Consider the following 13501-nt stretch of genomic DNA (forward strand, 5'->3'; position numbering starts at 1 on the left):
CCCCCCGCACCCCCCGCCCCGGGACCCACCGCCGCCCGGGGGCTACCGGCGGGGACACCGGTACTGCCACGGGAATCCCCTCTCCGCCCCTGGGGAACGGCGGCGGGATGCCGGTGGCGAGAGGGCCGGGGCATCCCCTGCGGTAGCCGCGGAAGCCCCGCGGGGTGGGGGCAGGGGATCCCCCGGTGGCGGCTCCCGGTCGCAGCCTTGCGATGCCCGGTGGGGTGGTGCCGCAGGCTCCCACCGTCCGTGACCCTGCACTGGCCCTGGAGGCACCCTGGGGGTGCTGCCACCCGTTCCCCCAATGTCATCCCCAGCCTCCTCAGGGGGTGACAACTGGGTGCTTCCCGAGTGATGAGCAGCACAGGGACACCGGCAGGGAGGGCAGCCTAGCCCCTGGCAGGACCTTAAGATCCCCTGTCATAGCCCACATGGCTATTGCAGTGGGAGACGTGGCTCTGCAGGGCAAGGGTGCCAGTCTGGCCCCCGGTACCGCCAGGGACCGAAACGGCACTGGGTGTCCTGGGGTCACCCTGCTCCCTTGGGTGCCATACCCCAAAACCGACCCCTCGCCAGCCTGGCCTGGGCAGTTGTCCCTGAGCTAGGGCTCCCCCAGCCATTTGCCATCAGGGGGTTGTCACCAGCTCTTCTCTGCTGTAACTGAGGCCGGTGGCACCCGTGGGGGACCCCTCTGGCTCCTTGGGACTGCGCCAAGCTTGCGGTCAAGAGTCCCCTCTGTCCCTTCGCTGTGCCCTGGGGCTGTGCCAGGAGCGGGGCAGAGTGGTTYCGGGGCGGAGCCGTGCCAGATGCGGGTGGGTGCCGGGGTGTGGGTGCCCCACGCAGGCCACGACCCCGCCGCCGTTTCCTCCCCGTGGGCAGGGTGGCAGGCGCCCGCTGCGGCGGCACACACGGCGCATTGTTCCGCCGGGGCCCGGCCGGAAGGACTTCCTCCATCCCGGCCAGGGGATGACCTGGGCAATCCGGGCTCTGGCAGCCCGCTCCCACCACAGCCGGGCACAGCGGCGCCGGTGTCCGGCCCAGCCCCACCACCTCGCTCGCAGCAGGGCCGCAGTGCCCGTGTGTCCCCCGGCCGCCTTGGCTCCGGCTCCGACTCACCTTGCTGGAACTCGCCTCCTGAGATCCGACCTCACAGCGCGGCCACGGCAGCCGGGCACTGCCGGCTCGGTGCTTGTGGGGATGCCCCAGCAGCACCCAGGGCGGGCAGGGGGCTGCGGCCATGCGGGGGGGCCGGGCTGCTCCCTTGAGGCATGGGGACCGCAGGGAYGGGGGGCACGGTGGGGCCCACGGGCATCGTCAAGCCAGGGCAAGGGCGGGCGAAGGGAGCCAGGCCTCCGGCCCCACCAGTGCCGGGGGCCGGGAGCTGCCTTCCCCTTCCCCTTCTCCCCACGGCGGCGGGGGGAGGCAGGCGGGGGAGCGCTCCCCGAGCCACATGGTGGGCTGGAGGAGGAGCCGTTGCCCAGGCAACAGCTGAGAGCATCCTTCACCCCTGAAAATGCTGTGCGGAGCTGCTGCCACAGCCCTACAGTGCAGGACACTGCTCAGGACCCCCAGAGCCCACCCGTGCCCGTGGGATCCAGATCCACCTGCTTCAGCCCTGGACATACACCAGCACCCCCTTACCAGCACGCTGCTACCCCCCAGCAAGGACAGGGATGGGGACGAGACACCCTCCAAATGCTGGGGCACTGCTGGGCAGGTGGGAGCAGGCAGAGCCACTTCCCGGCCCTGCTCAGGGCTGGCCATGGCTCCGTTCACCCCCCGGCCCTGCCCCAGAGCCACCCTGAACGTGTGGCAGACACACAAACACGCTGCTGACCCCAGGACCTTGGTGCCAGGCTGCCATGACCCAGGCAGTGCCAGGAGGGCGGCACAAGCGTTCTGACTGGTGCGTTTGGAACAGCAATCCCCATCCCCCCGCCCGCCTGCCTTCCTTCCACGGCTGCAGAAAATTCCTGGATTTTACCCCAAGATGCCCCCTCTGAGTGTGAGAACTCCTCCTCGGCCCGCTCCCATAGCAACTGTTCCCTAGCTACCCGGCCGCACTTGCTATTCTCATCCCAGTGCAGCTGCGTGCGGCCCCCCCGCGCTCTGCACGAGGCTGTGGCCGCTGCTGCCAGCCCCGGACCCCAAATCCACCCTGCACCCCACGACTGGGCTCCTCTGCCCCCCTTTGCTCACTCCACCCTTGGTGACCATCGTGACCCTCACCCCACGTCACCCCACAGGGTCTCCCTTGGAAGGGGCTGTTCCTTGGGCTAAGGACGTTGTGCTGCCACCACATTCCCATTCATGGTGGCCTTGCTGAAGCAATAATTCACCGTGGCCAGAGGGCAGCAGGACTGTCCCGGCCCCACAGCACACCTGTGATAGCCTAGGAGGGGCTGTGCTGGGGATGAAAATGCCCCAGAGGGGACCACAGCAGGCACGAGCATCCCAAGAGAACAAGGTCCCTACTTGTCATGCTCCCACACTGACCCAAAACCTGCAGCAGAAGCCATTGAGGATCATCTCTGGTAGCCAGGGTTCAACCAGCATCAGCCCTTTTGCCCTGGAGGGCAACCCCAGCCCTTCCCTGCAGGGCAGGTGCACCAGCAGACCCCATGGCAGCCCAAAAATGAGGTTCCTGCTCCCCTTCTTACAGCCACCAACCCCGTATGGCCTGGAATGGGCCCCCCATGACACGAGAGCAATACAAGGCACGGCGAATCTTTACACTTAACAAAAGGTTAAAAATTTAAATACTCTCCAACTTTAGTGCAAGGCAAGCAAATGATACCACAGGTCCAAGTAGGTGCTCAGCCCCCCTGGGGGGCCTGGCTCAGAATGAGCAGAGGCAGCAGCACACGCACGCACACGTGTGCACATACACACACACAGAAGGGACGARTTATTGCTCAGGACACAGCTGGGACAAGTGTACACGAGAGGGGACAGGACAAGCTGAACGGAGAGGTGTGCTGATCCTCACACCACGCCCCAGGGAACCCCTGGGGACACACACTAAGCAGGTCACACTTGGGTCACAGCTTCACATGACCCCAGGAAGGGCTGTTCCCTTTACCACAGCTTTGCTCCCTGACAGCMGGGTCCTTTACGTGTCTGCTCCTCCACCACCGAGCAGGGCCTGGGGACGGACACACCTCTGCAATGCACAGGTCCAGAGCTGGTGCAACTGCGCTGGCACCATCCTGCAGTGTGCCAGGGATCACACCGACCCTTTGGCCACGGCAGCAGTGCCCGGGAGTGGCTGTGTCCCGCCGTGCCAGCGGTCTGGAGAGGGGCTCGGGATCAGCACATGTGAGACGAGGCAGGAGGCAGCAGGCTCCAGCAGACAGGAGTGAGGACGAGGCAGTGACGCTCTGCTGCCAGGACGCAATGGGTGACGCTTTGGCACAGCGCTTTCCTGTGCCTTGGGGCTGAGCAATGGACTCCGCTGGAGCCAGGACAACTCAGCACGGCCAGAAAGGTCCGGGAAAGATGATTTAGACACCTCAAGGCACAGAAGGGCCTCTGTCCAGGACTCCCTGGAGCAAAGCTTGGGACCGTTGCTCCTCCCATAGGAGGACATTTGTGCCTGTGATAGGGTGGGGGCAGTGCAGGCCCCCACCTATAGATTAAAAACCGACATGTGATATGTACAGACCGACATATATAAATATACATCCAACCTGCGGTGCCGCTTCGGCACCGTGGAATGTGTCAGCAGAGCTGCTCCAGCCTGGCCTCGGCCCACGCCGGCACCATCCCTCCCTCCCACCCTGGGCCCGGGAGGGGAGCGGCAGCCGGCGGCAGCAGCACCATCCCAAGCGGCAGATTTGGAAGCATCCGGGTTTGATCAGGGCTTGCCCGTGGTCAGAGGGGCACCTCAACCCGAGCYGTGTGCTGCTGCCAGCCTTGGAATCGTCCTCACAGTCTTCAAATACAGACGTGTTAAACTGTAAACAAATCCACCTTGTGGGACCACTGCGACCGTGTCCTTCGGGCTGGGCACTTGGGAGAGGCATGGGGGTCCCGSGGGCTGGAGAACAAGCTGTGCTCTACAGCCGGGTGGGCTCTTCCTCGCTGTCGCTGCAGTTTCCACAACAGTCCTGAAGTCAGAAGGGCAAGGAGAGGGAGGAGGGAGGGAGAGAGGAGCACAGCAAGCAGAGGGTGAGCACGGTCACACAACCCAGCCTACAGCTGCCCTCTTGCAGGGCTGSGCCAGAACCCCTCAGCCCGTGTGCAGGAGAGCCACAGGGAGGCAAGGGGCTGGAGGGGACYCCCAGATTGCAGAGAACAGTCCAGCTGCATCTGGAGGCTTAGCCCCTGGCAGACAGGCTGGTGAGCACACAGCTTGCTAGCTCAGAAGCTGTGAGGAAGCTGGGCTCAGGGGACTGCAGCCACCCAGGGACACAACTCAGTGCCAGCACAGACGCTCGGCCCCACTCTGGGCTCAGCTGGCCACAAAAGCAGCTGAAGCCCTTTTTGCTGAAATGGGAGTCTGAGCATGGGGCAGTGCCAAACCCTTCACAGTTTCTCAACCCTTCTGCGTGTCCCAGACATCCGGAGAGGAGTGAAGGAAACTTCCCACAGCCCCCTGGGAGCAGAACTCCCAGCAGYGGCAATGCAGGGGCAACTTTGGCTCAAGCTGAGGGCAAGGCCTCCCCCACAAAGGCAGCAAGAGCAGGGATGCRGGATTAGTGGCTCAGGGGGCAGTTAGAACAACAAGCAGGTTGTGCTCTGCCAGGGGAAGGGGATAGGCACTGAAGGATAACACTCCTCTTTCCCAGATCTTGCCATGTCCGTGGGCCACCGGGTATTTCCCTGAGCAGAGCAGCCAGGAGTGACTGCTCACCTCTGGAAAGAGAAAACACGTGGGAAATCACAGCTCAACCCCTGCTACAGGCAGCTGCCCATCCTCTGGCAGGTCGTGCCTGCCTCAGGAAGGGCTGGGTATCCCCAGAGCTGGCTCTGGCTAGGGCAGCCCACTGAACTGCAAAGCACCACTCAGAGCTTGCCAAGGAGCAGGAGTCAGCACCAGGTGGCTGAGTGGGTCCAGAGCCAACCATGCTGGAGTCCTACAGCTGCACACAGCTGCTGAGAGGCAGCAGCCCATGCTTTGCCAGGCTTGGAAAGAAGGCAAAGACTGTCCCAGGCAGAGGAGACAGRCAGACAAACAAGCCCACAGCAGCTGCAAGACATTTTTGTTCTCCTCATCCCTTGAAAAAGCTGCTCTCTGCCTGCTCAAAATCTGGCAGAAGTGCTCTGGGGAGCCCAGACAGCCCATTCCAACAGCAAGGACTTGTTCAGGGATGGTACTATTTGTGTCAGAAGGGGGATGACTTATTTTAGAATCTTCACCATCCCTCTGCCTGGGTGATTGCAGCACATTTAGCCAGGACACTCCTCCAGAGCCCCCTCGACTCCCCCAGCACAGGGAGTGCCAGCCAGGAAAGGGCTAGTTCCCTGCAGCTTTGCATGGGTGCCCCTGAGAACCCTGTGGTCTGGCCACCTAACACTATGGGGAGATTCTGCCCACTGCCCTGTGGTCCCCACCTGTGCCAGACCTGCCTGGCACAGGCAGGAGCAGGATCACGGYTGCTGGGGAGGAAAAGCCAGGCAAACCCTTACCTGTCTGCTGAACAAGCGCTGCAGTAACCCTTTTTTGGGCTGTGGAGAAGGCTGCCCTTTCCAGTCCAGGTCTGGGGGCACTGTGCCRTCTGTGCTGAACACATTCAGCTCCTTAAAACACTCYGTCTCGATCATCTGGAARAGGGCAAAGAAGGYTGCAGCARSTGGCACATGGAGCCTGTCACYGAGGGCCCAGCAGAGCRGGAGAGSAGCGGGCAYAGCACAGACCCTGCAGSACACTGCCCTYGGCYGTGRTGGGCACAAGCAGGAGCAAAGACCTACCTCATTCTGCCAAGGAATGGGCACACTCCCTGTGGCAAACTTCTGGTAGAAGTCATTGTCTGTGGGCTCCAGCTCCACTCCTTTCACCGTTGAGAACTGCTCGATGTCCAGAACATCCTTGCAGTAGATGGCCTGGGGCTATGCAGCACAAAGATTGCTCTAATGCCAGGCTCCACCTTAATGCCACCACCTCCACCTGCTGCTCATGCCCAGGCCACCTCTCCCTGCAGCCCAGAGCTTGCTGAACCCCTGTTCTGCCAGGCCCACGGAAAGGGATGGACCCCATCTCCCCATGCCAGGGCTCCCTTTTCCCTTGATAGCAGCAGTGACTGAAAAGGTCAGGAACAGATGGGCACTTACATCTGGCTTGAAGGGAGGGTCCAGCATGCCTGCTTCCAGCCTCCTGAAGTTGAGGTGCTTGAAGAGAGGGTGTTCCTTCACTTCCTTGGCCCCAGCTCCTCGGCACCCCAGACGCTCCAAAGGGTCTTTGCACAGGAGCTGCAACACAAAGAAAACCCATGTCTCAGGTGAAGGGTGCTCTGTGCAGGAGCAGCCCTGGGTTCCTGCAGTGTTTAGGGAGAGCACAGGCCTGCTGGGCTCCTGGGCAAGGAATGAAGGCACTCTGAACCCTCCTGTGCTGCTTTAACAGAGACAAGGGAACCKGGCTGTCACCTCTGCAGGGAGCAGCCCCGATGCTCTGCTGCTGCACGCAGGGAAGGGGGGGAGTGAAGGGACAGGGCTGCACACCCATACCATGGTGCAGAGGGAGCGGGCGCAGGGYGAGAACTTCTCCGAGTACTCCTCCTGCACTTCCTTCACCAACCGCTCCACCTCCTCCCTCTTGATCTTCTTCTTGCGCTGCTGGAAGGGGGACTGGCCCTCGATCATCTCGTACACCAGGCAGCCCAGAGCCCACCAGTCCGGGCTGAATGTGTAGCGCTCATTCTTCACCACCTCCGGAGCTGCAGTGGGACAGGGGTGAGGGATGTGTGAGGGCAGGGAGAGAACATCTTTGAACAACTTTTTGATTAAACCAGGGTCACTTACCCATGTAGCCAACTGTCCCCACCCGGCCCTTGATTGTTTGGCCCTCTGGCACATGCACAGCTAGTCCCAGGTCTGAGATACGGATGTGACCTGCACAAAGGAGGGGACAAGTTAACAGGAGAAAGTCAGGGGGCATTGTTTGAAGCTGCCAGAAACACAGGGTAACTCTAGTTCAGGCAGAGGAAGAAAAGGCTTCTCTTGACTCACCGTGGTCATCCAGTAATATGTTCTCTGGCTTCAGGTCCCTAGGAGGGAAGGGTCTCAATTAGCAAGAAGCCTGTTATCATAGCAAAGGACACAAGCAACAGCCACATCCCCAACAAGTGCCAGATAAGCAACTTTAGGATGCAATGCCCCTGCATCAGGCACACAGATAACCTTCCCCTCACCCTTTGCCCCAGAGCTGACCCTGCAAGCTCTCCCCTCCTGGGCAGAGATGGGAACAACAACCTCCAACCCTCTGCAGAGAGCCTGGCTATGGTTCCCTCTCTGCAGGTGCAGAACTCACTGTGGAGCAGGCCATGCAAGTGAGGAGCAGAGGCTTTTCTGTTTATCCTGCCCCAGGGCAAAGCACAGGGTAGGACCAGAAGGCACTTCCTGGCCAGTGTTTAGCCATGCTGTCCTAATATGGCATCACACCCCTGTGAGTGAGTACAGTCCATCGACTTTTTCTCCCTCCTCCCCAGCTCTTGAGCATGTTGGGGCAGCCTACCCTCCTTTGTTCTGGTGTCAATACTGCCCAAGGAGTTCAATGCCTGCCCTGAGACATTCACAGCATGATCACATCCTGTTCTTGGCGATCATTTACCAGCACAAGGAAGCCAAGCTAAGCTCTCCCTTTCTCCCACGAGATCAGCTTTTTGTTCCYGATTCCTCTTGCTCAGCTCTGTGCTGCTTACAAGCCTGAGCTTATTTTCTTGAGCAGACAGACCTAGCTGGGCTGGTAAGAGCAGCAGGAACCCTCTTGCTGCTGCAGGCCCTACAAGCTCTCCCAGCAGGGACCAGGCAGCACGCACCTGTACACTATCCTCTCCTGGTGCAAGTCCTCGAGGCCACAGCAGATCTCAGCAGCATAGAAAGCTGCCCTGGGCTCCTCGAAACCAGCCTCTCCCATGTGGTAGATATGGAACTTGAGGTCCCCTCCATTCATGAGGGTCAGCACTAGGCAGAGAGCATCTTTAGTTTCATATGCATAGGCTAAGCTCACCTGCAATTCAGGGCAGAAAGGCTGTTAGAWGACACAGCTGGAGGAGGGAGGTGTCCACACTCCCATGGACACTTTGCCACCCAAGCAGCCACTCCCAGGCTAAGGACTGGCCTAAGACTCAGGACTCAGCCTTTGCCAGCAGAGGAGGAACTGTGCAAACCCAGGGAGAACATGGCAGTCCCAGCACACCCCCACCTTTCCTCAGACAGGGAAGACACTATTTYCCCAAGCAAGAGCTGCTTTCCCCCATGGGCAGGCAGCACCCAACACCACTGGGGCAGAATCTGATGAACCCTCTGCAAAGGGAGGTTCAGGTTCTTCAYCACACAGCTCAGGGCTGGGCTTCTYTCCACCCCAYTGTCTGRAGWGACAGTTTTCACTGTTTGCTTGTGCCCCAAAAGTCACAAAGGCGCCTGTAACACCAAGTGGGTGCTTGGGGCTGACTTTGAGGGCATTTATAGYATGTTSTGGAGACAGTAAAGGTCCTGCCAGACCCCAGCCTTGTGAGAGACGTGCAGCCACCAGGACCCTGTCCCATGGGCAGAACCTGCTCCTGCCTCTCCACACCAGGTGAGGAGCAGAGGCGCCAGGCTGGCTGGTTGGAGGAAGAATCAACCATCGCAGCAAAGTGAGAGCAATTCCTATGTACTTACTACAAACCTACTGTTCACTTTTTCCAGGATCTGTTTYTCGTTCAGGGCCATGGCTTCTCCCTTCCTCTTTTTGATGCGTTTCTTCTCCAGTTTCTTGCAGGCATACATCTTCCCTGTGGCACGCACTTGGCAGGCACACACCTGGAGAGAGGACAAGGTTCAGCATCCTCCCACTGCCATTTCCAGAGTCGGGGCTTAGGTTCTGCCCTCAGGAAGAGGTTCTGCTCTCAGGAAGAGGCACAGGAAGGCAAAGAAGCCCATTGTCAAAGCAAAGACACAGGGAGCAGTGACAGCTCCAGATGTCACAGAGAAGCAGGAGCCAGCTGTAACGCCTCTAACACCTGTGAGCAGCACYGTGGCTGGTGCCTGGGAAGACAGAAGGCTGCTCCATAAACAGAAGGAAGCTTGGCAGGAAGTTTTCAGGAGTGCAGATTGCCCTGCCAAGACACAGCCAACAGATCTGACTCTGCCCTGCTGGCAGTAGGCACCACAGGGCTTGTGCTACCAACCCTGCACCTCCCACACCTCCAGCACCTGGAGAGAGGTGAGGTCTGCCTCTCAGGGAGAGCTGACAGGTCACACGAGGCACAGAACACAGCAGAGCCCACCACAGAGCCCCCACAGCCCACCCAGCCAGCAGCACCTGCCTCCAGGTGCTGGAGCAGCTTGTGGTAACCTGATGGCCAACCCAGCTCTGCCTCTGGCAGCAGCAACAGTGGCTGCCTGGCACCCCGAATGCACAGGAAATGGTGGACACTCACCTCCCCAAAACCGCCCTTACCCAGYACACGGTACTGGCGGAAAGTGTTTTTGGTCACTGGCTGCCTGTGAGGGAAAGGAAACCAGAGTGAGATGTGAGAGAGCAGGGGCTGAAGCCCAAACCACCTCCATGCTCTGGCCTGAGAGACTGCGGCTCACCCCAAACCCCTCCTCAATCCAATTCCCTGAAAGGCAAGCAAGGCTGGGGCTGCTGCTGATGCCAACAAACGGCCCTGAGGGACAGCAGAGGCCAGGCTGCTGGCTCCTGCCAGGGCCCAGCATGAGAAGCAGCCCCAGGGACCCCTCAGGTAGGCTGTGTGAGCAGAGTGCAGGTTTCCCAGCGATGCAGGGAGCGTTACCGTTCCAGCCATTTCCACTGCAGGAAGCGGTTGAAGTACAARCTGTCGAGGTAGTCGGCAAAGGGAGCCACGCTCAGGTATTCGTGGATAAGCCTAGGAGAGAGCAGAGGCAGCACGGTTCCTGAGAGCTGATCACAGCCAGCAGCCCCACAAAAGAGGAGGTGAACAGCCCCAAAAGCCTGTTTACCTTGCCATCCGCTCACCCAGCCTGGTGCTGAATCACCCACATAGCCCTGGCCCAGAAAGCCCCACTCCATGCTAAGCCTGATGCGAAAGGAAGGTGCGTTGGAGGTACCACTGTGACAAACACAGCACCCTGGGACTAGGCTGGCACTGCTAATTGTGCCCTCTTGGCACCAGCCAGGGCTGCAGGACAAAGGGGGACAATGGGACTCTTTGCAATTGCCCCTCTGCTCACAGGGCAAACGTGCACACAGGCTGTAATCAGCTGCTAGCAACGTTCAGCACCAGGCACTGAGTTGTTCACTATCAGATGAATATCCAGCACAAAAGGCCACAGGGGATCCTGCYYGAGAGAGCTAACTGCCTCRGAGAGCTGTGCCAGGACTGCCCAGYGGAGTGAGGAGCCTTAGACAGTGTCTAGACTGGAAACACGCATCAAGGAGAAGCGGATGGGCTCTCCCCTTTCAGAGYKTGCCAAGAGCAGGCAGGGCCCAGCCCGGAGGCTCTGCATTCAGACACGACACTGGTTACCACACACGCAGCTAACACTCCCCAGAACACTGCAGCACATGGGTTGCCTCAGCCCTGCACTCAGTTAGGCAACAGGCTCCAGCTCCTGTGCAGGGAGGGGTGAGCCTGTAAGCCTGGTTTGCCCAAGAGCTTCCGCTTCACACCCGGAGCCAGGACCTTGGCCACTACTTCTGTGATGGGAACAGAGGTGACCTTAGAGCCCTGCAGCACCAGCCAGAGTAACCCAACCACAACAGCCACTTCTGCGTCTGCAGGAGGGGACAGCTGGCACAGGATGGCACCCACTGGCTCAGCTCGACAGGAGCCTGCAAGATTTTGGCACAATGCTGGGAACAGCACYGCTACAGGGTCTTCCCAAATGCAGTGCAGACTGGGGGGACTGACAGAGGTTTCTACAGCAGCTCATGGCTCCCAGAGCACAAGATCCTTGTGCTTGCTTTCCAGGAGCTGGGCTGCAAACTGCTGTCCCAAAACTCCCCAGCCTTAGCACCAGCTCTCACTCTCCCAGAGGAAGGAACCACGAGGAACAAGGTGAGTCAGCTGCAGCATCATTCCTGTGCCATGTGTGACCTGCAGGCACAGCCCGACCTTCCAACTTACTTAGTGCATTCCTTGAAGAGCTCCTTGGAAGGCTCTTGCTCCAGCCTTTCACAACAGGCATCCACCAGTTGTGAGGGAACTTCAGGCACATGGTCCTCACTCTGGGGACAAAGCATGGAGTCAGACATAGGGAGCAGAGCTCAAGGGTCAGTGGGCAAAGCAGTGTGGCAGCTTGTGAGGTGGTGGGGTGGCTCAGCACGTTGGCTATGGCAGGACATGGGCAGTGACAGCTGCTGGCTTCTCAACTGCTCTACCCTCGAAGGCAGCAAACACAACCCTCTTACTCACATTTGGCTTCAAGTATTTTTCAATCAGGTGCTGCCCACATTCCTTCCGCTTCTCATCTGGAGCCACTTCGTACCCTGCCTGCAAAGAGCAAACAGTGTGAGGGACAGGTCCAGCCAGGAACCCAGCCTTGCTACTGGGCAACAGCTGCAGAGGAGCAACACCCTCTGCCCAAGGTTTCCCATGCTCTTCTTGAAAATCAGAACTCCAGCAAACAGCTCCCTAAGCAAAGGCCCAGCCCTACCTGGGCTGTGACTCACAAGTTTTTCCTACAGAAAAACCCTATGTGCCCAGAAGTAGCTGGCAGCTCCTGGAGCACCCAGCCACCCAGTTCAAGCCCAGAGTGTCAAGAGCATCCCTGCCTCCCCCAATGAAGCCCGATGGGTTTTGCTCTTACCACGGCATCCAGGAACTKGACGCAGCGCGAGAGCTCGGGGCGCGTGTCGCAGAACTGCCGGAAGAGCATGTGCCCGATGGGCTGCTTCTCGCACAGGCTGTGGTAGTCCCGCTCTGCAAATGGGAGAAGGGCATTCACAGCCAAATCCCAAAGGAGCAGTCCCAGCCCACCACCCTGGGCACTGTGACTCCTCAGCTGGGCTGCTGACAGGTCCCACCAGCCTGAGGCTTCCTGAAGAGTGAAGCACACTCAGTGGGACAAGGGACATTACTGAGGTTTTACATTCCCCTGTGGAAGACCCTCTACCCTGAAAGAGGMTTGAGCTGTTCTGTTCAGCCTGAACCTCTTGTTTCTAGCTGAAACAGAAAGATCTGCTTCTTGCCTAAAGGCTCTCTCCCCTTCTCTCCACAGRGACTGACCAGCTACTCCAGACACACAACTTTCCTTAGAACATGAGGAACACACCAAGCTTATCTCAAGGCAGATCTTCCAGGCCAAAAGTTGTTCTGATGACTCCCTCAAACCACTTGTATTCCCAAAGGCCCTGCTGGAAGCAGCAGCATCAAAATGGGAGGCACCATTTCCACAGATGCCTKTTGATGTGCACACAGCAGTCAGAATCCCCACTCCATGGGATAGCCACTTGTATATCAACTCCTACTGCTGTCCAGAGCTTACAGATTCCTCCTAGCTCTCTCTGAAGTTTGGCAGCCCAGGCACAAACCCCYTTGACTATCCAAAGCACTTCCAGTTCTGTTTTTTCCCTCCCCTTTCACTCAYAAGACGTTGTCTGATCACAGGCCAGAACACATTTCTGTGACAGCCACTGCCACCAAGGGCTGTGRGCTGCCTGCAGTGCAGATGTTCAGCCACCCAGGGGATCCCAGCGCTGGGCACTCCCAGCCTTCCCCTCCCTGTGCAGCAGTTTCTCCCGAGGAAGCTGCAGCTTCCTGAGGGTGCAGGAGAAGGCAGAGCCGGGCGGGCTGTGGTGGGGGAGGAGGCTGCCTCTCCAGCTCCGCCGCACCAGCCGGTTTCCTCRTGTCTGCAGGGGAAGGAGTTCCCTTCAGCTGGAGAGGACCAGAGTTTGCTGTCRGCAAGATCTGAAGCTCTCAGCTGCCCTGGTCGCTGTCCAGGCTCACACGAGGTTACTCCGTGTGGTCAGGGCACAGAAACCTTAATTCTGCAGTGGGCAACCAGCCCACCATGCCCACGGTCCTGCCAAGACTCTGCAATAGGAAAGAAAGGCCTTTCTAGTGTGAGGTGAAAAGAAAGACACCCCAGCCAAAGAGTGACCAAGCTCAAGGAACGGGGTCATCTCTCCTGTGGGAAAACCAAGTGAACCAAGTGAAGCTGCTGCCACCTGGGTCAGAGCACTTCTCACGTGCCTCTCCAAAGGGAAGTGAGACACGGGCGGTGACAGCCAGTGGCTGGGAGGGACTTGCTTCCCAAATCTTCACAAGGTCACTGTCTTGGATAATAGGACAGCAGAGACAGAGACCACCAGCACTCACCACTGCAAATGGGCAAAGTTCAGTGCTGGGAAACATGGCATGACAGCCACAGGAAG

At 59.2% G+C, this 13501-nt stretch overlaps 1 protein-coding gene across 2 annotated transcripts in view; it reads right to left on the reverse strand.

Annotated features, from left to right (window-relative positions):
- Positions 1–2698: 2698 nt before the first annotated feature.
- Positions 2699–13501, reverse strand: part of GRK6 (G protein-coupled receptor kinase 6) — a 14944-nt gene continuing 4141 nt past the window's right edge. Inside the window, exons 3-16 of one of the 2 annotated variants that reach the window (XM_057378507.1) lie at positions 11935–12047; positions 11541–11618; positions 11253–11353; positions 9939–10031; positions 9582–9645; positions 8821–8961; positions 7977–8167; positions 7168–7205; positions 6961–7050; positions 6667–6875; positions 6274–6411; positions 5914–6051; positions 5632–5766; positions 2699–4857 (exon numbers count right to left, since the gene is read on the reverse strand). In XM_057378507.1, the coding sequence (XP_057234490.1) occupies positions 4852–4857; positions 5632–5766; positions 5914–6051; positions 6274–6411; positions 6667–6875; positions 6961–7050; positions 7168–7205; positions 7977–8167; positions 8821–8961; positions 9582–9645; positions 9939–10031; positions 11253–11353; positions 11541–11618; positions 11935–12047 (1535 nt within the window). In that variant the 3' untranslated portion in view covers positions 2699–4851. The remainder of the gene's footprint in view (positions 4858–5631; positions 5767–5913; positions 6052–6273; positions 6412–6666; positions 6876–6960; positions 7051–7167; positions 7206–7976; positions 8168–8820; positions 8962–9581; positions 9646–9938; positions 10032–11252; positions 11354–11540; positions 11619–11934; positions 12048–13501) is intronic. The other variant, XM_057378506.1, reaches the window with a different exon arrangement.

Source organism: Malurus melanocephalus, unplaced genomic scaffold, assembly GCF_030028575.1.
Source record: "Malurus melanocephalus ecotype Western Australia unplaced genomic scaffold, MMel_1.1 scaffold_362, whole genome shotgun sequence".
NCBI classification, from domain to species: domain Eukaryota; kingdom Metazoa; phylum Chordata; class Aves; order Passeriformes; family Maluridae; genus Malurus; species Malurus melanocephalus.